The 26,653-nt window shown below is 41.8% G+C and overlaps 1 protein-coding gene across 1 annotated transcript; it reads right to left on the bottom strand.

The window, feature by feature from the left end:
• Positions 1 to 393: 393 nt before the first annotated feature.
• LRRC72 (leucine rich repeat containing 72) lies at positions 394 to 26,101 on the bottom strand. The gene is made up of 9 exons (XM_063147589.1): positions 26,057 to 26,101; positions 24,307 to 24,380; positions 20,194 to 20,263; positions 14,700 to 14,781; positions 13,167 to 13,280; positions 5,218 to 5,307; positions 2,873 to 3,031; positions 1,505 to 1,532; positions 394 to 559 (listed from the first exon to the last, which is right to left on the bottom strand). Exons 1-9 carry the CDS (start codon positions 26,099 to 26,101, stop codon positions 394 to 396), a joined length of 828 nt encoding a protein of 275 aa, XP_063003659.1.
• Positions 26,102 to 26,653: the final 552 nt, after the last annotated feature.

Genomic DNA, 26,653 nt, shown 5'->3' with positions numbered 1-26,653 from the left:
GGGGGTGGGCACAGGGGCTGTGTGGCCACCAGTACATCCCCATCCTTCCCTCTTCCTTTTTGATGTGGTTTCAACCTTGGGAAAGTGACCCACTGCAAAGCTTTCCACAGCAGCTGGCACAGGCTTTTTGGGGGGGGGGCAGGGATGGCAAATACCCACCCAGATTTCCCCCTCCCATTTCATAGTACTATCTATGACATCCGTAGTACTGTCTAAATACCTAGCATCCATCTAGAAGCCATAAGATTGTGCACTGAGACCTAAAATAATAATACACAGTAAGATTTTCATGCTTGAAATGTTCTTAATTGAGGTTTACAGCAAGAACATTTACTATGAAAAACACGAAAGAGAGTTCTTAAGGGAGACACTGCTGTCTACAGAAAGATGTTCCTATTTGAATCTGAACATCAGCTTCTCTGGTCTTTTTTCTGGATTGCTGCCAAGGCGTTTTTCTTCACTGGTGGGCATTTTCTCCCAATCGACAGTCGAGAACTCCATTACAGAGCGCTTTGTTGCCCTCACAAAGACAGCATCCTCTGGATTTTCAAATGGAATTCTTCATAAGAACCAAAAAATAATTTTTAAAAGTAGTAATTGACAATAAATTTACAATGTATAGTAAGGAACCTAATGTTTAAGTAACAGATTTCTGGCTCTAATATTCATTACCCAATGCATTCAAAATATTTTGATACGGGATTTTTTTTTTTTTTTTTTTTGTACCATGTAGCCACAGAAAATAAAGCCAATTTAGTAGAACCCAAAGGGTAAAGTCAAGCTACAGAGGAGTATCTTTAAGGCCCACTATTCAGTGCCAAGGAGTAAGAACAGTGCCCCACATAATAAAAAGTAAATCCACCAGCAAAAAGTAAAACAGTGCAGAAATCTAAAGGCGCTAAAACAGTTCTTTAAATTCCTGGGTGAATAAAAAGGTCTTCAGGTTTTTATACACCCAGGAATTTATTCAACATAGCCCCCAGGCAAGACACTCTGTGGAAGACATTCCCACAGATGGGGTGCCACCACTGAAAAGGTCATCTGTTGCCAGCATTTGCCTTGCTTCATTTGGTGGGGGCACCTGCAGGGTGCTTCAAATGATGATTTTGGAGTCCAGATAGTAAATATGGATGGAGACCTGGCCCCGAGTCTTTTAGGGCTTTAAATCGGGTGGGCCCACGAGTGGCCCTCCGGCTGTTGTTAAACTGCAACTTGCACCAGCCCAGATGAGCGGTGAGCTGCAGTCCTACAACATCTAGATTTGAAGAGGTGAATCAGAATATTTTCCAAATGGCTCAATCAGGCAGTGAATGCACACACACATACACACAACACACAATCTGCCAATTCAAGATACCATGTCTTGCATCTGATGGAAGTGGACGTGAAAGATTATGGCACAATACATAAGTTTTTAAGGTGCCACTAGACCATTGTTTTTACTTGTAAGTAACAGGGAGTTTTGTACTTAAATTTTAATACTTTGGAATGAAGAACCACTTACTTAACCAGGTGATTTCCAAACTCGCAACCTTAAAGCAAAATGAGAAAAAGCTATTAAAGTTTGTAGACCACTTTACTCAAGCGATACCTAATGCTAAGTTCTAAATGCCATTTGTTTTAAAGGATGAGTGTTGGGGTGGGTGGGGAAATGATGCCAAAATTGTTTCCTGAATGTGACACTTATTTCTAGGGGCGTGGGTAGAGAGGTTTAGAATCTAAAGAGGGGCCATGACTCAGAGTGATGGAGCACCTGCTTGGCATTCAGAAGGTCCCAGGTTCGATCCTGGCTTCTCCAGGTAGCGCAAGGAAAAGAATCCCACCTGAAACCCTGGAGAGCCGCTGCCAGTCAGAGTCAACAAGACTAGGCTAGATAAACCAATGGTCTGACTCCGTATAAAGCAGCTTCCTGTGTTCCTAAGAATTTTACGGAGCAATCCTATGGCCCGGAAACAGCATCTGGGGACGACGACATAGGATTGTGTGATTTCCTGTCTCTGAGCTTATAGACAGGGCTCCAAGCTTAGAAATGGCACTCCCCACCTCTCCTCCTCCCCCTCATAGCCAGCATAGAGAGAATCACAGCGGCTACCTCTCCATGCTTGCAAAACAAGAGTAAGGTGATGGGGAAAAGAATGCATTCCTGGTGGCATGGAGGGGAAGAGACTGAGGATGTGGGGCTACGAGGTATCCCCAGCTGCCCCCAGACTCCTTCCCTCACCCTCCCCAAAGCCTCCGCTAGATGGGCAAAATCACCCATCTAGCTAAAACGCAGAGCGGGAGATGTGAGGCACCTCCCACTTTGTAGTGGATACTTGTAAGCCTCCCATTGATTTGAGCCCTTAGGGTGTAATCCTATGCATGTTTAGACAGAAAAAAGTCCTACAACTCCCAGCACTCCCCAGCCAGCACTGTCTAAACATGCATAGGATTGTATGCATTGATTCTAATGTAGCACAACAATCACTCTGAATAATAACTGAAGGCAGTTGCAAATCCTTGAACCTCAACCATCGCCCTAATCCCAAAGCTTGAAACCAAGCGTTCTCCCTAGAACTAGAAAGAAGGCAGCTATGCAGTACGCCTCATGAACGTTCTTTTCACGGGTCCTCAGAGTCTGAAATACTTCAGTACTGAGGGTCTAGAAAAACTAAGGCTATTTAAATGGTTGTCAATGCCTTGAAGAGTAATTTATATGAGATTATATAGTTTTAAAATGGGGCTTGAGAATCACTTTGGCCCCGAGGGGCGCATGTGACGCTGGGTGGTCATGTGCAATTATAGAAGTTTGTATAAATTGTGAAAGCCATTTAGTGTATGCCGGAGTGAATAACATTCATTTGTGTTTTTCTCTCAAATTACTGTGAAATACCTGGAGGCAAAGGCATCACTTTAGTGGGTGTCAGGCTAGTTACTGCCTTCGGCAGTAGTGGTATGTCTATTCTCTTCCCAAATCCTATAGACTGGAGGACAAGGGTCTTCTCGTGGTTGTAAATATGCAGAGCTGATTCTCTTTCTTTTTTGGTTATTTCTGTAAAATAGGAATAGATGGTATTCAGCTACTTCTCAGTAGGGTCTCAAGAGCAGTGCAATAGTAAACTTAAGGACCTGGTCTGTTATAGTTATGATATGGTGGTCAGCTTATTATTATTATTATTATTATTATTATTATTATTATTATTATTATTACATTTACATCCCATCTTTTTTTCCTCCAAGGAACCCAAGGCATAATCTTCCTCTCCATTTTTATCCTCACAACATCAACCCTGTGAGGTAGGCTGGGCTGAGAGCCTGTGACTGGCCCAAAGTCACCCAGTGAGCTTCCATGGCCAAGTAGGGACTAGAACCCGGATCTCCCGACTCCCAGTCTGACACTTTAGCCACTACACCACGCTGGCTTCACCACGTATGGGCTGTGCCTTTTTTAAAACAGACAAATGCAGTGGCTAAGGCTGGCCTCCATGGACATCCATTCTCCAAGTGAAAAATCAACTGAATAATTTTCCTATTAACAAGAAGACAGCATACTAATCTCAACAGCATAGTATGAGGATAAGTGTGAGCAAAAAGTTAGAACAAGCAGCTCTGACAGAATCATCTCACGTGTAGTGCAGGTCTTTTAACAGCAGTATCTAGGGAACCAATTAAAATGATCAAGTCTACACATAACAAATGTGTGACTGAGTACCTTAGGTATGCCAAATCATATGTAAAATGTAGCCATGTCTCACAAATATTTAAAAATAGTAATGTTAGAAAATAACACCAATAAGTGCAATACATAGTTTAAAATGAAGTACTAGTTAAATTAATTGTTTAAAATACTTGAACTAAAACATTTTGATTGACTATTCAATGCACACAACTGCAGGTGGCAAGAAGCATATTAAAAGAGGCCTTCTGTAACATATGCATGCATTATCTAAAAGCTAAGGGCCAGAACAAGACTTAAGGCACAATCCTATGCATGTATAGGGGGGAAAAAGTCCTACAATTGCCAGCATTCCCCAGCCAGCGTGCTGGGAGTTGTAGGACCTTTTTCCATCTAAATAACCATAGGATTGCTTAGTTAGACTAGACCCACCGAAATTGATGTATCCCGCTGAATTCAGTGTGTTTTCCTCTAAGCAGGACTTACCCTACATCTCACCCAAACTATGCTTTGTAACAGCCCTAGCACTAAAGGTTTAGACTTGCGTGGTTTGTAGGCAGTAGCGTAGTATTTCTAGCAAAGAAGGCTTGTGGCAATAGTTAAGAGAGCTTCTTTAGGTACTTCCAATGGATAATCTCTACTGCCACTGGAACTATTGACATTTTTGTTTTCATCAGCCGCCTTCCCCTGCTATGTTGCAAATTGCTTCTGAAACCTCCCTGAGGGTGCAATCCTATGCAAGGTTAGACAGACAAAAGTCCTACAGCTCCCAGCATTCCCAGCCATCCATGTTGGTTGTGGAATGCTGGGACTTGTAGAACATTGACTAAACATGCATGAGATTACACTCTTAGTTGATTTGGTTATGGGAACTTGAGGGAACAAAATTGCCATTTTGTTAAAAGATTTATAAGTTCTGTTATTAAGAAGGAGAGGTGGTTTATTTAGAGTGACCATGTGGAAAGGAGGACAGGGATCCTGTCTCTTTAACAGTTGTCTAGAAATGACACCTGCTGAAATTCCCTTTTCTAGACAACTGTTAAGGATACAAGAGCCCTGTCCTCCTTTCCAGATGGTCACCCTAGGTCCACTTAGTTTGCAGCCACCTGTGTTTTACAGAATCATCAGTGTCTTTTTCTTTGCATCGCATTTCCCTGACCTCATGTTTACATTCCCTCCCCTTCTTTGCCCGTAAGACTCTAGTTTATGCCATAATAAATGTGTTAGAATTTAAAAATAATACTACTGCCTCTCTGAAAACTAAAATAAATTAGCTACTACAACTGCATCTAATCAAATTTGCCTTGAAGTAAATTTCTTAAAATAGACCCAAATAATTTTATAAAAGTTAAATGAAAACTTGTAAAAGACAAAGGCAGGCTTCCAAGATTAAGCTCCCCAAATTGGAAGGACCTGATAGGGATACAAAACCAATCGTACAACTATAACTTTCCCTGCATATCAGATTTTGCCAAATAGCTTTACTGAGTGAGGACAGTCATAAGAATAATGTTTCTTGTTCATAATTGCAAAAATATGTCTGTTAAGAAAACAACTTCTACCTTTTCTGTCAAGCAACGTTACTGAAGGAATGTGGTATATTACATACAGATGGTATCTGCCGTCATGCGACAGTGGGTTGTTAAACAGGTCTGCAAGAGTTGAAACAAAGAGAACAACAGCCAAAATTACTGAGCAGAAACTTGGCAACCTCATGCATATTTCAATAGATATTATACAAACATAATCGCCTGGTTCATATTCAGAAAATATATCCTTCCTGAACATAGTGGCCCCATTGTGAGCTGCATGGAAAAAAAGCCCTGCAACAAATGCCTTTTGGTGGTAGTCTGTGTGATGAACCTTTTAAAGTACTTTATTCTTTACAATTAACTGGATAAACTTGGATACTCTGATCAAGAATATAATCCACGACTTTCCCATTATGCATTGCACTATGAGCTCCTTCAGACAGGGGAAAATCGTGTTCCTTTATCATGACTCTGCTTCCTGCATCTCTTCCACTTCTGCAACAAGCTCTAATTACATGAAGAGAGCAGGAAGGGAGCAGCACCCACATGGCTTGTACAGCCTCAATGCAGTTAAATGGGACAGTGCCCTCTAGTGGGCATTTTGTAGAGCTGCACATGGCAGGAAAACCTGACAAATATCAATTTATCCCAGAAGAGTCGAGTTTTCTGAGGTATTTTTTATGCTGGAATGGGATAATGGAGCAGGAGATGCACAGCAGGTTGATGCCATTGTCACAATTAACTGTGAACATCTGTGAGTGGCCAGTAATGAGCGAACTATTAAAACACTCATTTTAAGAACACACATCTTCTCCCTCCCTATGCTAATAATGCAGGCAGTCTACCCCCAGGCATATATAGCAGTGAGACAGTAGCCTTAATAGAATTGCCACTTCTCCATTTCTAGTTGGGAGATTTTTTGAGTCCTCATCACACTTTGGTGACATTAGAAGCATTCAAAATATCAAACTGCACTGAATGTTGAAATTCAGTCTTCAGGGCTTTTTTTTTTTTTTAGGGGAGGGGAACTGAGCTTTGCTAAGGCAGGGTTTAATGGAGGGGGGCTGCATAGGGTGACCATATGGAAAGGAGGACAGTTGAATAGAAAAGGGAATTTCAGCAGGTGTCATTGGTATGCATGCAGCACCTGGTGAAATTCCCTCTTCATCACGACAGTTAAAGCTGCAGGAGCCCTGCCCTCTTTTGCATCTGATCACTCTAGCTAAAGAGGGCAAGGCTCCTGCAGCTTTTTCTGCTTGCTTTGAACATTGCTATATAGTTATTTTCTATTGTATTGGTTTGTCACTCATTATGATATTTTTGTACAGTTGCATGCTCTTTAGTATTTATTTTTCAATATGCAATAAAAATAACATTAGTGATTTCCAGAATTCTTCCCCGTTTTAAATACATGAAAAAGAGTTCCTAGCTAACCTGACCCAAATTCTATATGTTTATGCAGTTGTACGCAGAGTAGTGTATACAGATGGCAGACACACTAAGATCCCAAGATTGGCAGAAGGGTCAAATCCACTCTCTTTTGCTGTTTATAATTCCATTATAAAAAGTGACTAACAAGTATTAGCTGTATGGGTCTATCTGTACCAACATCACTAGTCAGGTGGCTGAAAAAGCTTCAAAAATCCAATGCAGGGATGTCAGCCACAGTCCCGTCTCTGTCCAAGGCTGTATTACGTAATTGCTTTACGTGACACCGTCATGCTGCATCGTACCGTTGCTTTCTCAATGTGCTGTGGCCTCGAATACTTGTAGAATGCCAGAGGTCATGACCTTTCCCTGGCAAAGTTTACATAATGCTTATAGATTTATTTGAAAGCATGTGAAATTTGTGCCTAGAAACACATGCCAGTTAGTAGATAACTCTCCCATCATTTTTTTTAGAATTTTGATTCCTTTAAAAAAAGAAGAAAAAGGGAGTCGTCCTGGATCCAAAGGTCCCCTGAATACAATTTCTTTCCCTGTAGGTAGTATGGAAAGTGTAGGTTCTAGTTCCCTTAGTTTACTCTGATTTAGTGATTCAGAAGAGAGTTGGCAGAATTGGCAGGATCTACCATTCAGTAAAGGTTTAAAGCAGGCATGCAAGTACCTCATCTGGATGGAGATTGGGACCCAATCTGGAGTTCCTCAGAAAAATGCTGCTCCCACTGGCTCCCAACACCATTTCTTTGGTAGTTTCCAGGGCAGGATCTACTTTACTTCTGTATAACAGTATTGAAGTGCACTGATAGCTGTTGGGGCCCATGAGCGTTTTATCGTTAACACTCAGATGAGTGTTTTATCGCATGCTCACTATTGCCCACTTACAGATGTGCGTGCATCCTTTAGATGACATCATCCACCTCCCATGTGCCTCCTGCTTCTCCACTCGTTTTTCCGTCGCAAAATAAACCCCAAAACCCTGACTTTTTTTAAAATGGATTGTGCCACGCTCTCCTGCTGTGTGCAGGAAAAGCAGCGTGCTAAAAACAGCCCCTGAATGGGACATGTGATCTTTACTTCCTCTTTCCTGGCCGGGAAGAATGAGAAGTAATGAGGGACAGAAGCAAACGCGATTTCCCCCCACCTGTGATGACGCTCCATGACACAATCCATATACCATTTTCAAACTGTTTTCCTAGTGTTATATCTAGGGTGACCATATTTGGGAAACCAAAAAAGAGGACACCTAGTGTGTGTGGAGGGAAGCAGCTTTCTGAGTCCTGCAAAAAGTACGTTATTCCCCCGCCACCTTAAAGAACCCAATTGGAGTGGAGGAGGGGAAAGGATTTCATTCTGCACCACCACCATCCACTCCAATTGGGGCCTTTTCTATAATGTCCATGAATGACCCACTTTCCCCTTTAAGACCTCAATTGGAGCTTGGGGTGGGGGAATGATGTGCCTCAAGAAAGCATGTCACTCCCTCCTGCCATAATTATGGCAGCCTTAAAGAGGAAGGTGTGTCATTCCAGGACATTATTGAAAATTATAGAAAATCCCCCCTGACACCATGGAAAGAACAAAAACCAGGACAAATCTGGGGAAATCCTGACAGTTGGTCACCCTAGTTATAACCCACTTGGTGTGGCTCTGGCCTTGCTTTGGTGCATTTCCACCCCATTCTAAAAGGTTCAAATGCCTCTCCTAAGCCTTACTTTCTGGCAGTAAGGGTAGGGTGATCATATGAAAAGGAGGACAGGGCTCCTGTATCTTTAACAGTTGCATAGAAAGGGGAATTTCAGGGGAACATGTCATTTGTATGCATGTTCTACCTGGTGAAATTTCTTCTTTGTCACAACAGTTAAAGCTGCAGGAGTTATGCTGCAGCTATACTGTGACCAGATTTAAAAGAGGGCAGGGCACCTGCAGCTTTTGTGATGAAGAGGAAATTTCACCAGGTTCTCCATATATACAAATGACACCTGCTGAAATTCCCTTTTCAATACAACTGTTAAAGATACAGGAGCCCTGTCCTCCTTTTCATATGGTCACCCTAAGTAAGGGATTTAAAATAAAATATACTAGTATTTTTGGCCTTTGGCCTCATCCGCTACTGGAATGTGACCCCTGAGAACTCTGACAATGAATTTGGCTCTCAGGCTGAAAGAGGTTCAATACCTCTGGTTTAAAGCACAAATAGTTAAAATCTGCACAGCCCAATCATATGCACATTTTTGCAGCAATATGTCCCACTAAGTTCAATAGAGCTTACTTCCAAAGGGATGCAGGGCCTATTTTAGGTGTGCAAGTACTTTTTCAGCTGCACTGGCATATCTCACATTTTTCATCCAATTGCAGCTCTCAAAGACAACAATGCGTAACCATGAGGGAATCTACACATCCTACTGAAAGCGCCTCCTCCCGCTTGTTCTGCGTGCTCAGTGTGCATTGAAGCCTTGTGATTCACATCGCGTTTCTTGAAATCTGCCTCTGTAACGCTGCATGCGACGGTACTCTCCGCTGTGAAAGGGGCCCTTTTATCCTGCCTTATAAGGTGTTAACCCGATATTTCCCTTTATGTCTGTATCAACACTGCACTTTTTCCTCCCCGCCCCCTGTAGGCTGACCATATATAGTTACATTTCCACTTGAACATTTTAGCCAATGGGTGATCAGTACACTTTCGGCACGAAGTGGAGCCATTTTTTCTCCCGAGCTTTTCACGTCTCCGCTTGTCCCAGGCCTTAGCTAGACCTACCTCTTATCACGCGATGGAGGAGGGAAGATCCCTCAATGTGATTATCGCGAGATCTCTCCTCCATTTACATGTGAGGCGCGACAACCTCAGAAGGAGAGGCATTGTGCCCACTATTTTTTATTTTTAAAAAGGAAGGAGCGCATGAACACTCCTGCGCTAAATGTAGGTGCTTTTTTAAAATGTAAATTAATTTCCCCGCTCCCCCCACCCTACCCCCAATGGGTGCAGTGCTGCGCCCCATGCGCGGCTCCAGGCTCTGCGTGAGGAATTGCGTGGAGCCGGGTCAATCCGCGGCAACGGGCCATGAGTTCTGCGGTCTCGGGCTCAGCCCGGGACCACAGAAAAACCGGGCCCAAAGTGTAGGGCTATATCCTGGGGCAAGGGAGGGATCATCCCTCCCTGATCCTGGGATCCCCTGTGTGTCATGTGAACGCACAGGGACGATCCCAGGGATCACCCTGGGATAAAGCCCCATCTAGCTAAGGCCCCAGTTAAAAAAACAAAAACATCCAGGCACTTTAGAGGATGTCATCTGTGAGGAGGACATTACACCTCCTTTCTAGAACACCCTATTGCTGCGGTAGGAAGACATGATTTGATAGATGAGTGACCCGGGGAAATGGAACAAATCGCAGTAAACGGGAAGAAACAATGGTAGGGAGAGAGCAGTGTGGCATGTGACATTTTGCTGTGGGGGGAAAAAAAGTGCGGGGAGGCGCTTTGAATGCAATGCGTAGATTCTGCCCATATTATGTCACTTCTTGTTCCACATATCACAAGGGATTTTTTTTAAAAAAACAACAACAACCAAGAAGAAACCATATCAGTGATACGTCACAATGGCACTGTCGCCTTCTGAACATTAGCTTGGGAAGACATTTTGAATGTATCAGGGGTCTTGTATTTATTATTATTATTATTATTATTATTATTATTATTATTATTATTATTGGCAGCATCTGTTTATAATCTAATCTCTTTTCTATTTAATGACCATGAAAAAGCTTTACAATCTTTTTTTTAAAAGCATGCACTTTTGGGAAGTCTTTCCTCTCCTAAAAAATAAACAACGTAATTATTCTAATTAATTATATTCAAAGAACCACAAGATGGCAGCAGTAGAAAGAATACTACTTTTATGCTTAGAAAGTAGAAATTCTATAACTTCTCTAGAAATAATATTGATACTGTCAAGTAGTGTACAGAACCTAAAACTCTGCATGCAAGAAGGTAAAATGTACAACGCATACTGCTTGCAAAATGGTAGACCTACCATTTTATTAGAATAGCTAGCTGTTTTTTCCCCCTAAATATAAAATGCCATTCTTTAGTTCCTTTAACTCTATGCCTGGACTCCCATTTCTGTTTGAATGGAGATGTACCTATTGGATTGCTGCTAGACTCGATAGTTGAAGCTAGGTCCCATTGAAATCAATGGGTCAAGTTAACCATAATGTTGATTTCAATGGGAACTAAGTGCTCTTATTATGTTATTTGGTTTTTAACATGGATTTTACTTGTAATTAGTTGTGTTTGGTTTTAATGTTGTATATCATCTTCAGTGCCTTCAGGTAGAACAGCAACTAGTGGACCCAATCAGACCTTTATTCAGTTCAAATACACAGCATCAGGGATTCCTAAAAATTATTACAAATAAATAAATATATCTGGATTCAATTGAGGGCATATTTTATATGCCAGCAGGTGCACTACTGAACAATTCATCAAGATTTTGTCTGTAAAATAGAAACAGTTGTTACTTTTCTATACTCTTTGGGGACATTGCTCTTGTTCAGTGCAGGATCTATAAAGGTCGAGTGACCACAGTCCTGTGTAGCACAGTTTCTTCTCAGTAGAGGTCCTTCAGCAACTGATGTGCTTACATTTATAAAGAAAGACTGTATACTCAAATTCATTCTTTTAATGGTTGGAACATAATAATCTACATTAAATTATCTTAATGCACATTCTTGCTTAAGACAAATGCCTTGCTACCTCAGTTCAAGATCTATCCAGTCCAGCAACCTTGGGGAATGATGGGAGTTGTACTTTGGCACAACTTGAGAGCACTGGATTTGGGAAGGCTGGTTTAGGTTAACATCTTATTGTTTTGTGTTATGCTGCTCTTCTACTTATGGACTTCTACTGTGGTTACAGAGTATCGTTACAGAGGTGGGCAGAAAGTAGATCTGCAGCTCTTTTGGACTTCAACTCCCAGCATTCCTGACCATTGGGCATGCTGGCAGGGGTTTCTGGGAGTTGAAAGCCAATACATCTGGAGATCTACCTTCCGCCCATCCCTGTTTTATTATATTATACTAGCTGTTACTTTTGAAGTTTGTAAGCCATGTTGGGAGAACATTTTAGTTCTGAAATGTGGCACAGGCATTCTTAAAATAAATAATCTGGGTTGGGTTCAGACTATGCTTAGATCAAACCCATTGGCATAAATGGGACTTAAATTAGTCATGACTTACGTGCCCCATTGATTTCAGTGGGTCTACTCTAACCGTGACTGAGTCTGGATCAAACTCTCTATATTTGCCCCCACCCCAATTCTAGAACATGGATCTAGCAGGAAGCTGGTCCAATCTCATATATGATCATTTCGAAATGAATATTTTAAATCATCTTTTTAAAAACATCGTAACATCTTTAAAAACCTGACTGCAATATGATCCTACTCTTAACTTGTTTTCGGCATCAGCTTGGCTCAGGTTCAGGTTCAAGTCGCCCTTACATTTCTTGCCATGAAACATTCAGCCTGCTATCAGCCGGTTGGATGATATTAAACACCTCCACTAATTACTTTACTAAGGCATTAAATTAGTTCCGACTTCTTAAAGTCCCGAAAGCTTAGTATGATCTATGAGCGCATTCCTTTAGGGGGGGAAAATGGAGAAAGATTGCTTACACTTTCACTTTCAACAGGTTAACCGTTTATAATCCCACTTCCCTGGAGGCAATTCCACACAGCAAAACTTCGTGGCGCCAGCACTGTCTTGTTTATCTTAAAATGAAATTTCAGAGTCTCTGGCATTTTCATTTAGCCCTTCCTCTGCTCAGCATAGCTTTTTTTTTTTAACACTAGTTAAAACCTATACTGGAATGTTTAATTACAGAACCTATTTGTCAGCAAAAGACCCTTAAAAAGGGGGGTGGGTGGGTTAATTGACTCCATCCTCTTCCTCACAATGGTTTTCTATGAAACTTATGAGTGGGCACTGAGGGAATCTACACAGCGTACTGAAGGCGCACGCAAGCGCCTTCAGTGCGCCCCCAAAACGATGGTGTAGATCCTGCCTGAAGAGACGCAGGAAGAGGCGGAGGAGGAGCCGGCTGGGGAATTCGGCTGCGTCCTTGCCGCCGCCGCCACCCACCTCCCCGCCGGCCTCCTGCTGGTAAGTAAGGTAAGCAGAGCCGCGCCGGCGGCGGTGAAGAAGGGGCTGCTTGGAGCGGCGCAGCCCGGCGGAGCTGCTGCTGCTGCTGCTGCTAGGTGGAGGGGGGGAGGGAGGCGGCCCGGCCCGGCCCGGGTCTCCTCGCTGCGCTTCGGGGGCCTTTGGCCGGAGGCAGCAGGAGGCCAGCGGGGAGGTGGGCGGCAAGGATGCGGCCGGATTCCCAGCCTCCTCTTCCTCTGCCTCTTCCTGCGTCTCTTCAGGCAGGATCTACACAATCGTTTTGGGGGCACACTGAAGGTGCTTGCGTGTGCCTTCAGTACGCTGTGTAGATTCCCTCACTGTCAATGTAGTTCTGAGTAGGGATTTTTTTTTAGCAACATTACTTAAGGTCTGAAGATTTCGCATTCCTTGTAGCTCTTTCACTGTTCTGTCCAGGTTTTTCAGCTGGTTGTTATGAAGAAGCAGGATCTGCAATGAATGTATGTTTCTCAGAGCACCTAAAAATGACAACAATAATTATCATAGTAGCTCTAATACAAATAAAGTGTATGTTACTCATGCACCCTTGAATACCATTTAAAGCTGCCTTTGAATGTAAGCTATAACATTCTGAAATCAATGCGCCTTTCATGCTCTATGGGTTTTCTCAGGAAACCCACAGAGCTCGGCCACTTGCTCCACTTGTGTTCCTAACATTCTGAGAGAGACATCTTGCCTTTTCCAGTAAGATCTTCTTGGGGTCAAGTCACACAAGTCCAGAGTTATTCCAAGATATGGGCTGAATTTAGAGAGCAGATTGAGCGTGTGAAAAGGCAACTGTCTGCTTCACAGCATGTGCAAACACATTCTAGAGATGATCACCAACAAGGTGGCATAAGCCCCAGGTCATGCTTTCTTTCATATACATGGTACTCCTTTCCCTGTTCTTATATGTATAGGGCTCCTAGAGGCTGACCCCATCAAGCCTATATTCAAACATGCAGTATTAAGAATTCCTAGACAATTTACTAGCCATGTTAATTAGTGCTTAGTTTCCATCTCATTAACTTGCAAGGTTGTAAACTTACATTGGATCATAGTACAACACAGATGCCCCCTTCCTCCCTTGACATGACATGACAGCTTTGTCCCCAGGCTCATTTCCAACTTAAATCTCACCCAAACCACCATGTTACCTGTCTGCTTCCTGTAGACCAGGGGTAGGCATCCTGGAACCCCTGGGCACCAATGTACCCCCCTCCTCTTTCCCCAAATAAATACATTTTACTGTGGAAAGGGTTTCTGCTGGTGCTGAAAACTGGGGTTCAATGAAGTTACTGAGTGTGCTGGGACTCACATCCCACCTCTGCCTTGGACTCAGACCTTTGGGGCAGGTTGCTTGTCCTTTGCCACATCTCCCATGGCGGTCATTTTGTGGTAGTGCTCAGGACAGTTCCAATAATTGCCAGATTTGCCCACAGCCCCCAAAGGTTGTCTAACCCTGCTGTAGACCTTTGCCTTCTCAGCCAAAACATAGCCCCACAACTTGGATTTTCCAGGTCTCTCTTCTTCTACTCCTTATAGATCTACTTTCATGACAAGGTAACTTATTTATTTACATTAGTTATTTATGACATTTTTATACTGCCCAATAGCTGAAGCTCTTTTATAACTTATGTATATTGACAAGAGCATGGGGATGCATTCACAGATTGTTCATCCTGCTGTGTAGGGCTGCACAGTGCATACAGATAGCTGACCTGTTATCCTTCATAACAGTACTACTCCACCCAACTTTTTCTCTTCTTAGGGAAGCATGTACTGCTGCCAATATTTCACAAAGCATGATGTGTGCCTGGAAAGCCCATTTCAAGCATATGAAACATATCTGGGCTCCCAGAAATCGCAATGCAAGAATGGTGATGTCAACACAATACCTGCTATATCTCTGATTTCATTGTTGTTGAGGTACAGTTCAGTCAAGCAGCAGTTATGCTTCAAGAAACTTAGATTCTGAATCTAAATTGTGAGAATTAGAATGAGAGGTTTGTGACATTTTATTGGTGACGAGCTGAAACATATATATTGGCTTCATGAAATGGCCCTGTAAACAATTCCAAAACAACATAAAACAACAATCGAAACAGATTGATCAAATGCATAGTATAGAGATGCTCGGGTTTTGCACATATTGCCATAAACCCTGTTCAGCTGTTCCAAAGGCGATGACAGTAAACATGCAAGGAGAGGGAGCATGCCAGCCCTGTCCTTTCTGCAGCGCATTCAGCACCCTCTACACATGGAGGGAGACCCTCTGAAGAGGAGAGTTTGCTGTGTTCGCAGAGCTTCTATGCACAATTCAGAATGCTGTAAAATCATGTTCTGAATCATGCAGAGAGCTGCTGTGGCTACAGGAGATTCTTTTTTAGATGTCTGGCTTTTATTTTAATAATGTATTCGTTTTATATGTTTTAATCAGTTTTATGTATTTTATAATATTTTTTGTATTCTATGTTGTTCTCTGCCTCGATCCAGAGGGAGAGGTGGGTAAGAAATAAATTATTATTATTATTATTATTATTATTATTATTATTATTATTATTATTATTATTATTATTATTATTATTATGAAGTCATCCTCCAAGAGTTCCTAATAATAATGACAGGGGGGGGGGGCTAGCATGCTCGCTCTGCTCACATTGTTCCTGTTGTAGCTTTTGGAATGCCTGAATAAAACTATATTGGTTAACGCATCTTAGAAAACTGTCTTTAAATTAGCCAGTTGAATGAGATTGGTCTAGTTTCAACTCAGGTTAAAGTTGCATACAGAACATTTCAGATCAACACTCAAAGAACAACAACAACAAAAAAACCTTAACGCCAACCTATCCCCACAATTTATTTATTTATTTATAGATTTTCTACACCTCTCTACATCCAGAGAGATCCCTAAGAGGTGAATAATTTAAAAAGAAAGGGGGGAAAGGGGTCAAAGCAGAATAAAAACATTTTACATCAAATTATGCCACTAAAATGGTGGCTGACCAATCAGAGTAGTATTCAGCAGGTGCCAAGGCTGGCGCCTGCCTGACGTCAACAGAGAGGGAGCCTGTATTTGAAGGCTCTTCTCTGAGTGGTCTCCAAAACTGGATTTAGTAGCAGAGATAAATTAGTGGTGTGCTGAAACCGCAAACATATTCTTTTGCCCTGAAGTGGCACAAGGCACTCACAGTAGGGAGAGAAGAGCTGCAGCAAAGGCTTATGGTCTGCTAGCACTCAGAGTGCAGCATCCAGTCAGTGTGGGTTGGCAGACAGAGTGTTGATCAGCAGAAAACGGACCTTCATGATGGCCTAGCACTCACAAACTGCAGATGAACTGATAACCTGGTCCCTGGGCATGCTCTGAAGGCACATGATGCAGCAAACTTGCTAAATGGAAGCATGTGGGGTCTAATGTGGGTGTCCAGCTGGGGAGCCTACCTGCCCTATAAACCCAGGTATGCCACCTTGAGATCTATCATGGAAGAAACATGTGAAATTTAATAAAATAAACAAATGTGCCTGGAGGAGGGGAGATTCCACAGCATCTAAGGCACCTTCAGTGAAAAAAATAAGTAAATCCCTGCACACAGAAAACTTGATGCTGGCAAGGCGGGTTTAAGCCTAGCTTTCTCCCATCAATGTGGTTTTTTTTTTTATGTGTTGCATTTCTAATTTTTCAAGGGAGAACATTCCATCATGCCAGACCCACCCACCCTTTTCCCACCTAAAGTGGCACCTTTAAGAGAGGTTTACCACCTCATGTGTTGTTCGTGAAAACGTGGTCTGAATCGCACTAAAGAGAGCACTAAATCACGAGAAGAGTTATGAAAAGGAACAGTTATGAAAAACCGATGAGTTTTCAATTTTTTTTGACTCGTTATTTGTTGGAGTCTCATGTTGAGATAAACCACTGTGGTGCATTTTTGAGTGTAAGAGAATGATCCTCCGATTTCTAGAAACAATGAGTTGTAAAGAGCAGGTTATATATCTCAGATGGAGTTTGTTTAAAATGCCACTCTGGGACCATCTGATGTCCTTAACAGCAAAGGAAAATGACAGAGGCTATTTGTCTGCATGATTCAACTTAGCTCAATTGATGTACTGATTTCGTTAATCAGGCATCTTTTATTCTGTGTCTGTTCATTGACAGAATTGAATTTTTTTTAAGGATGTAGAACAATTTCATTCCACTTGTGCTAATGCGCACTTGTGCGAATGCACATTTATGTCTATTAAATGTCCCTTAAGTCTATTCCACTATGTTCAACAGCAGCAGTCTTACATGTTCCCATAAAGAAGTGGGAAAGAATCACAAATAATCTTTATTTAGAATTCGCCCGGGGGCTCATAAGTAGACAGAGAGGTGGCCTTATGTTATACAGGCCTGATCTATGCAAAGAAGCCGACTGCTTAGTAGTAAAGCTTCTCTGTCTCCATGTTTAAAGAAGATTTAAAGCATTTAATAACTACAGCCTTTCAGCATAGTTGACATTATACAGCATGCAATTATGGTTAGCCCAAGGCAACAAACCTTTGTGCACTCCCAAATTATGTGGGATATTAATATATATATATATATATATATATATATATATATATATTGTATATGTCTTAAACATGCATCCATATTCTCAGCCATATATAGGGAGTGCCAGAACCTATGAGTCATAGGACTTTGAAAAAGCCTTCTGTCTGTCTATTTATTTTCATGACCAATCATGATAACGCTTATCTGTTTAAATAAATATTTCCATATTTAAATTTTAATATACTTTGTATTAAGATACCAGGAACTGCCCTCAGCCCACTTTGGAGATACCTAAAGCTGCTGGGTTTCATTCTTTCAAAAGGAACTTTGGAATCAGAGTGGCAGATGGGAATCCAAATGGCTCTGACCTGGGAGATTCAGGACAAATAAAAGGAAGTACTTCTTCACACAGTGCAGTGAATTCATCTCTACAAGACGTAGTAATGGCCACCAATTTAGATGGCTTTAAAGGGGGATTAGACAAATTCATGGAGGAGAAGGCCCTCAAGGGCTACTAGTCCTGATCACTACATGCTACTTGTGTTCTGTTGGTGGGTTAAGAACTTAAGAAGATAAGAAGAACTAGACTGGATCACACCAAGGGTCCATCCAGTCCAGCACTCTGTTCACACAGTGGCCAACCAGCTGTCGACCAGGAACCCACAAGCAGTACATGGTGCAACAGCTCCTTCCCACCCATGTTCCCCAGTAACTGGTATATATAGGCTTACTGCCTCTGATACTGGAGGTAGCACATGGCCATCACAGGTAGCAGCCATCGATAGTCTTCTCCTACAGGAATTTATCCAACCTCCCTTTTAAGCCATCCAAATTGGTGGCCATCGCTACATCTCGTGGTAGTGAATTCCATAGTTTTAACTATGTGCTGTATCTGTCCTGAATCTCCCACCAATCAGTTTCATAGGATAACCCTGGGTTCTAGTATTATGGGAGAGGGAGAAAAACGTCTCCCTATCCACATTCTCCACACCTGGTCAAAAGCTGGTTGGCCATTGTGTGAACAGAATGCTGGACTAGATGGACAATTGGTCTGATCAGCATGACTCTTATTATGACCAGGAATGCTGGGTACTGTAGTCCAAAACAGGCTGTGGAGGGCTGTTTTAGGAATGTAAAGCAGCCTTTCTGTTCCTAAAGTTATTTTATGTATAACTTAGTTTGCTCATAAAATTATGATTGTATTTTAAAACTTTTAAAAGTAAACTCAGTCAGTAAATTTGAAATTATTGTCTGACTAGATTAGAACTACATTACATGATTGCTTCAATATCAGAAATGCAGGATTCTAAAGAACAAAACCCAAACTGTAAAGAGCACACATTTACTTACAGTCAAGAATGCACAATGGTGACAGTACTCACATGTTGGGAAACTGAGAATAAATGTATATCAGTAAAATATACTTCAGATCAATACTTTTAATAAGGAATGAAAGAAATAACTATGCTGGGAATCTTACAGAGAGGATTTTTACAAAAATATTTTTCCCATAGCTACATTATTTCCAGACATTTTAAATCTCTAGTCTTTCTATAAAAGTGTTCTCATTACATAGTTTTTAGAAATCATTTCAAGGGGAGTAGACACTGGATAGCAATATATAAATAATTTGTCTGAAATCCTAAAAGAAAATATTTCAGAATCCAAAGCTGTCCAATTTTTCTGAATAAAAGATGGGGAAAAAATAGCATCCAGGCTTGGGGAAAGGGGTGTCTGTTTTTTTCTGAGTTTTTCCTGGGCCTTCATATCTCTAGGTGCACCTAGTTAGTTTTAGGCCCTTAATAATCTCATTAGTCATTGTTTATTATACAACATTTCTCTTCTCCACACACTGGATCACTATTCCATGTTTAAAGTGGAATATGTTTAAACTGCATACCTTCTATATTAGAACAACAAATGGTTTTCTAACCCTGAATTAAAAATATAATAGTCTATGTGTAATGTTGCATTTTATGCTTACTGAATTTGTAGCAGCATGATGAATAGAGGAATAAAATGGAGTTTGCTTGTGCTGTACCCTCATCACTTGCTGTTCTCTGGGTGGTCATTGCAGGACCCTGGATTTTGGACACAAGGCTAGGCCAAGCTGCACCACTTAATACAAAGCACAATCCCAGCAAAAAATAAAAACGAGTCCAATTGATTTGAATGTGAATGTTACGAATGTGCTTAAACCTTTTCTCTTAAATTCAAAATGCTGAATTTGGCTGGTTTGTACCATGACTGTAAATTCACCAAACCACCACCACCTTTACTTTTCTTGCCAAAAATATAGCCCAAAGTACAAAAGTCATGCAAATGTTATATTTTTATATTTTAAGAGGCAGGCTCCTGCTACCTGGAGGATACTGTCCATCTGATCCAGCCAGGAGAGGAAGCCTACAAAGCAAGGGGCCAATCAGAGGCTGCTGTTGTCCTGCCTTGGGGGTTTGCCTAGTCTGCGGAACCTTCCAACTGCCTCCTAGCAGACTCAGGCTCCCAGCACAGAACCATCTCACCCCCAGCTGCAGCATCTTTTTGGGACTGGGAGCTTAAGAGGCAGGCTCCTTTGGGGGTGGGTCTGCCACCAGCGGGGGCACCGCCGAAGAGGGCGACACCAAGGCGAGGGCCTGTCCCCTTGTTTGTTTGTTTTCTCCCCCTACTGACTTATAATTTTGTTGTGTATTTTAATTTTAATTTTTTTTTACATTTCTTTCCCTATGTTTTAAAATGTATGTTTTAAACTTTGTAATACTGCCTTGAGGCCCAGTATTGGGCAAAAGGTGAGATACAAATAAATATAATAATAATAATAATAATAATAATAATAATAATAATAATAATAATAACAAATTTACCTTATTGTTGTTTAGCCACAGGTACTTTAATATCCGAAACCGTGACAAATCAGGGACTTCTCTTAATCCTCTGAAAGAAAAGTTATATAACTTCAGCTTCTAATTCCCACTTAGATATTGTATTATAATACTGCTCATAAAAACATTGCAGTGGCTTGTTTCTGAATATCACTAGTAGTCACTGGTGAAGAAACTAGTTGCCAGTGGCCCAGTTCAGATGACCATAGCTCGGCTTAATAAGCCTCTTAAGGGTACACTCTTATGCATGTTTAGACAGGAAAAAGCCCTACAACTCCCAGCATATTCCATCTAGCCATGCATGTTGGATCATGCTAGGAAATTCGACTTTTTCCAGTCTAAATATGCATAGGGTTATGCCCTTACCATTTTGTTTAAAATGGGAAATTATGGACTTCCTGGTTTGAATGTTCATGTTGTGAAGGAAGGCCCAAGTGGAGCTGAGCTCTAAAACCCAAAACCACTCTTTTGAACTTGAAGTTGGCACTAGAGGGCTGAACTTTGCTTTACAGCATTCCAGCTCTCCACCCCTTTTTTTAAAGTACAATTTTAAAAAAACGTAAGAAAGGAAATAAAAATCAAGAGGGCTGAGGAGCCTGGTGGGCACCAAGAGAGGTGTTTGTTAGTGCATTGGTGGCAACAGGTGCCAGGTTAGACACCCTCAGGTGTAATTGCTCCTTGAACAGACCAGCTGGAGCAGATCCCTTATTATGCTGCATTCTGATTTCGTTTGCTTGTTTTGGCAATTAAACTATGGCTTAAAGCTGGACAAAATACTCAATCTTGGTACAATGTTATTTATTTGCTACAGACTGCAGAAAGAAAACTTTCCTGGCTTCCAGTACACAAATTGCTTCCATTTTTCCTCCTCTAAAACTATAAACTTAATATTAATCAGTTTCATTCATTTTATACCTCCAAGCCTATCAAGATCCTTTTGATGATCAGGTTGCTATCCACAAACTTACTCTTGAGACATTCCACTGAAATCAATGGCACAAATCTGGAGAAACTCATCTGGGGATAATACCCAAAGGGCATTTAATTTGTTTCAAGTAGGGTTTAATTCCGATATATATAAAACCTGCTCCTTTACGCAAGGATTCTTGTCTTTCCATGTCCTTTATGAAGTGAGCTTTCGGGGCCTCCAGCATTCTTTTCCGATTTACTGCTAAACAAATCAATTTCCTTAAGATGACAGCTCTCTGAAGCAGAATTCCCTATGCTTCATTAATTGTACTGGAAATGTTCATGCACAGACTTTAGTAGTTAGTAACTTTTTATTTCATCCCCATTCTAGTCAACAGAACATCAGGGCAGCTGGTTTAGATGTAATGTTCCTGACCCTACAAATGTCCTGTGGACTTACTTGCTCCACATTGTCCTTGGGTGCTTAGATTCTATTGGTTACTTCCTGTTTAGGACAAACCAAAATTGCACTGCAGGATCAAGTCATGATGAACAATTCTGATTTGGAGGGTAAGCACAAGCCATTGTTTGCTGGTTTGGATATAATGGCAAACTAGTGCCTTGGACTGCAAGAAGATCAAGCCAGTCCATACTCCAGGAAATAAAGCCAGACTGCTCACTTGAGGGAATGGTATTAAAGGCAAAACTGAAGTACTTTGGCCACATAATGAGAAGACAGGATACCCTGGAGAAGAGGCTGATGCTAGGGAAAGTGGAAGGCAAAAGGAAGAGGGGCCGACCAAGGGCAAGATGGATGGATGATATTCTGGAGGTGACAGACTTGACCTTGAGGGAGCTAGGGGTGGCAACGGCCGAAGAGTCGGAAACGAATAAACAACAAAATGGTTTGCATAAAACAGGATGCAACTCAGTGACTCAGAGTTCACAAGATACTTCTAGTTGCTCTGTCTATTTCTATGCCAAGAGATCCCTTTGGTAACAATTAATCTGTCATTTCTGGAAAGTCTTTGGTCAATATTACGAAACAAGCTAAGTAGAGCTTGGCAAGTAACAAGTAGCTCCTGGACCAAATCTTGCCTTCCTCCTCCTCCTCCTCCTCTTCATCTTGCCAGAGATGGTTCTTTTAGACAGTGAAATGGGGAAGGAAGGAGAAAGAAAGGTGCAACCTGATCCTATGCAAAGGAAGACCATTAAAATCAGTGCGTTTCTAACTCTAAATAGGAGTGGGTTGTTATATTCACAGCAGATGTACACGAAAAAAGATTGGGAGCAATAACCGAGATAAACAACAACTTCTTCTGTCTTACCTAAGGGTGTGCATATACAAGGCTTAGTGAGTGATCAGAGTTCCTGCCCTATCAAATAAATCCATAGTCTTCTAATGAAGCAGAGTGATGAAATCAATCTGAGATTTCTTGAATAAACACATTTCCCAAGAAACTACAGAAATGAATCTACTAGATGGGAAGTGGGATAATTTCATATTTCTTCTCCATTGATGTGTGTGTCATCTTCTTCACATCCATAGGTGTACATGAGGGGTATTCTGGGTGTGCCCAGGCATACCCTAATGTCTCAAGCAATAAGTGCTGAATTGAGGGGCCCATTGAGTGGGGATCCCGAAGAGGATCCAGACGGAGCGGGAACGGTCACCCAGCTGCTCTGCTGCCATGCCAAAGGACTGCTGCATCCGAGAGAGCACCTTTGCTCTCAGCAGCAGGAGCGAAAAGCCTCTTTGCCGGAAGCTGTGCTTCAAAGAGGCCGGGAGGAGGCCCCCTGAAGGCTAATATTTCCCCGTAAGCCCCTCCTCCAGCCAGTGTCACCACAAAGCCCCACCAATGCTGGGGCTTGAGGAGCATCTCTTCATCCCCCTCCCCACATCCAACGTCCCTCCCATGGTCAGGCAAGCCGAACGCGGAGTAGGGCATCAGTGTCTGCCTGGTTTAATAAATGAATGAATAAAAATAATGTCCTTTATGATTGAGTATTCAATAAATGTTCGCCTTTTTTAAAAAAATCCCTGGGTGCACAGCCTAATGAAATGTGCTGTGCATGCCTGTGTTCACATCACAGTCGGTTGCATCCAATGGTGTCATTCTGCCAGCTAAAGAGAACAGTCGGCAGAATTATTGCATTTTTATACCGCCCCATAGCCAAAGCTTTCTGGGCGGTTCACAAAAATTAAAACCATTCAAAGTATAAAACAACAGTATACGAACATGATATAAAATACAATATAAAAGCACAACCAGGATAAAATCAGCAGAAGTGCAGAAATACAAATTTAAAACAGCAAAGTGAAAATTAAGTTTATAGACTGTTAAAAAAGGTCTTCACCTGGAGTCTAAAAGAACGTAGTGTGGGTGCCAGGCGAACCTCCTTAGGGAGCTCATTCCACAGCCGCGGTGCCACAGGAGAGAAGACCCTCCTCCTGGTAGCACCTGCCTCGCTTCCTTTGGCAGGGGCTCATGGAGAAGGACCACTCAGGATGATCTTAGGTTCCCGGCAGGTACATATGGGAGGAGGCCATTCCCTTTGCATCCCATGCCCACACATAACCTAAATCTGCTCCAAAGGATTGGGGATCCTCCAGGTAGATTTGAGGCACGTGAAGAGGAGAGAAGAGGCTAGGGAAGTTCTACGGCATAAGTGGAGGGCTGTATCTAGCCTTAAAAGAATTGCACTATTTTATTTGATTTTGATATCTAGGCAGGATCTACACTACTGCTTTATAGTGGTATTGAAGTGCACTGACAACTGTTGGGGCCCATGACACATCTACACCAAGCAGGATATAACACTATGAAAGCGGTATATAGTATCTGTCAATGGGCCGCAACAGTTGTTAGTGCACTTCATTACTGCTAAAAAGCAATAGTGTAGATCTTGGCTCCATATACTGCTTTCATACCACTTTCATAGTGCTATATCCTGCTTGGTGTAGATCTGGCCCTAGACTATGCTAAGATGAGACTTAAGAGCAGTGATGCCCCCAATATATTTTCATGGAACTGAAAAGTAAGTTCTGTTTTAGGTACTTTAAAGTTCAGTCCAAAAATATATATTTCCAGTTGACCCATGCAAATAGTGTTAGCCTACAGGATGCAGTATAGATTAATCAAATGTAACAGTGCCCACAACAGCCAAAAAACCCACAGTACTTACTTTTCCCCAAGGTACAAATCTGTGACTTCTTTATCTTTTCTAAAGCCACATATCTTCAACTGTTTTTCTAAAATCTGAAAACAGAGTGTGTGTCAGAACGTATAATTGAACTATAATCAAACAATTAAATAGAACTATAATGAAACAAAATATATCCATATATATGAAAATGGAAAGTGAAATTCTAGTATCTGTTTCTTAATTTAAAAACACACACCAAAAAACTACAGCTATTGCATTCTAGTTTTTAACTTTGTTACTTAATTTAGGTTCAGTGCATGCATTATTACATATTTGTGGGAAAGACAGCACTGAATGCCTTAGAGCAGCCTTTCTCAACCTGAGGCACTCCAGATGTGTTGGACTACAACTCCCAGAATGCCCCAGCCAGCTGGCTGGGGCATTCTGGGAGATGCAGTCCAACACATCTGGAGCGCCCCAGGTTGAGAAAGGCTGCCTTAGAGGAATCTTGGCTCCTAGAAAATTGGAGGAGAAATGTAGATATGACATTTGTTATACAGCCCTTGGCTATTAATTCTTTGTTTTCAGCTTGTCAAATCTGAGGGGGTGGACAAACCGCTTTGAGGACTGAGGCTTAATAATATTAGCTTTCTTGACTACCCTGGATATTAAAATAATCTGGGGTAGGGTTGAAAAGAGGTGCCTTATTGGTACAGGATATGAGCTCTTTCCTATAAAAGTGTTCCACATGTGCTGGTTATGTTTAAATACAATTACGACATGCATTGGTGCATTCACATGTGTTAGCATGCCACCCAAAAAATGCCCCAGGCATGAATGTCACAGGGCACATTAAATATGATCAGACAAGAATGAAAAACTTGCACTGGTTTTCCCTTGTCCTTATATATCAAGTCTCAGAAAGTGGAGAATATGGTGTAGGCTGCTATAGGAAGGTAGGAAGTTGCCTTATAACAAGTCAGAACATTGGCCCATCTGGCTGAGTGTGTTGTCCATATCAGCCTCTCCAAAACTGGTGCCTTCCAGATGTGTTGGACTACAACTCCTATCACCTGCAACCAGCACGGCCATTCTGGTTAGTACTATTGTACCATGTCCTGCTTGTGGGTTCCAGGTGGACAACTGGTTGGCCATTGTGTGAACAGAGTGCTGGACTAGATGGACCCTTGATCTGATCCAGCATGGCTCTTTTTATGTTCTTATGATGGGATTTGTCGTCCAACACATCTTAAGGACACCAGGATGAGAAAGGCCACCAAGACTAACTGGCAGTAGCAGCTAGCTCTTCAGTCACAGAGCTTTTCCAGCCCTCCCAAGAACTGGTCAGGATTGAACCTGTGACCTTTTGCATTCAAGTCACCATGTGCTCTACCACTGAGCTATAAGACTGAAAAATTGAAAATTAATTTGAAGGAATCCATCATAAATCATATTGATCACATGTAAAAACAATTACAAAGCCATGTAGTGATGGAATGTAGTGATGGAATGGGCATTGCTATTTAGAAATCCCATGTAGATTGGGTTGAAGCTATCTAAATCCATGTGTTTTGTCTGAAGAAGACACCAACAGTAGAGATTGAAGGAGGGAAACACATGTGGAATTCTCCAAGAAAGAATTTTAAAGGTTTGACTTTTCATGGTGTTAAGCGATCCGTTAGTAGGGTCCCCTTTTTTCAACCTAGCTCTGAAATTTTTTGGAGAAACCTGACAAGGGAAAAGACAAAATGAAGAAAGCAGGGATAGGCAGAGGCTTGGGGTCACTCACACTCTTGCTCTCAAGGTTCGCATTGCCACTAGATGTGGCCGCCATTTTGGAACTGCGCTTCTTGAGCAATCATCACAAGAAAGCCAGACGCTGTGGGCAGGGGAAAGTGAATGCCAATCAAGGAATGGGTGATGTAATAAAGTGATCTGGCATGTTTGGTAGCTGGACCTGAGGAGCTGTCTGTCAAGACGGTGCCCCTCCTCCAGGACAGAATCAGGGAGGGGAGGCAGAGAGAGCACAGCCTCACTGGCAGTTGGGACTTGTCAGTTGGAAAGTGGAGGTTAGGCTGAGAGAAAAGGTGGTGGATTCTATCTAAACCTTTGTCTCACACAGATGTAGCTGGACAGTCTTTTAACTGACACCAAGGTTAGAGTTAGTTAGAGGTTGTACCAGAAGAGTTTCTTTTGCTCTTGAGTATCTATCTATCTATCTATCTATCTATCTATCTATCTATCTATCTATCAATCATATATCTCTCTCTCTCTCTCTAATCTGCTTGTTTTCCATCTGTAAGTGTTGCCAATTTGGATGGCTTTAAAAGGGGGTTGAATAAATTCCTGGAGGAGAAGGCTATCAATGGCTACTAGCCCTGATAGT

Source organism: Elgaria multicarinata, chromosome 1 (genome assembly GCF_023053635.1).
Source record: "Elgaria multicarinata webbii isolate HBS135686 ecotype San Diego chromosome 1, rElgMul1.1.pri, whole genome shotgun sequence".
NCBI lineage: Eukaryota > Metazoa > Chordata > Lepidosauria > Squamata > Anguidae > Elgaria > Elgaria multicarinata.
The sequence above is the reverse complement of the archived record's forward strand: the minus strand, read 5'-3'. Positions and strand labels throughout refer to the sequence as shown.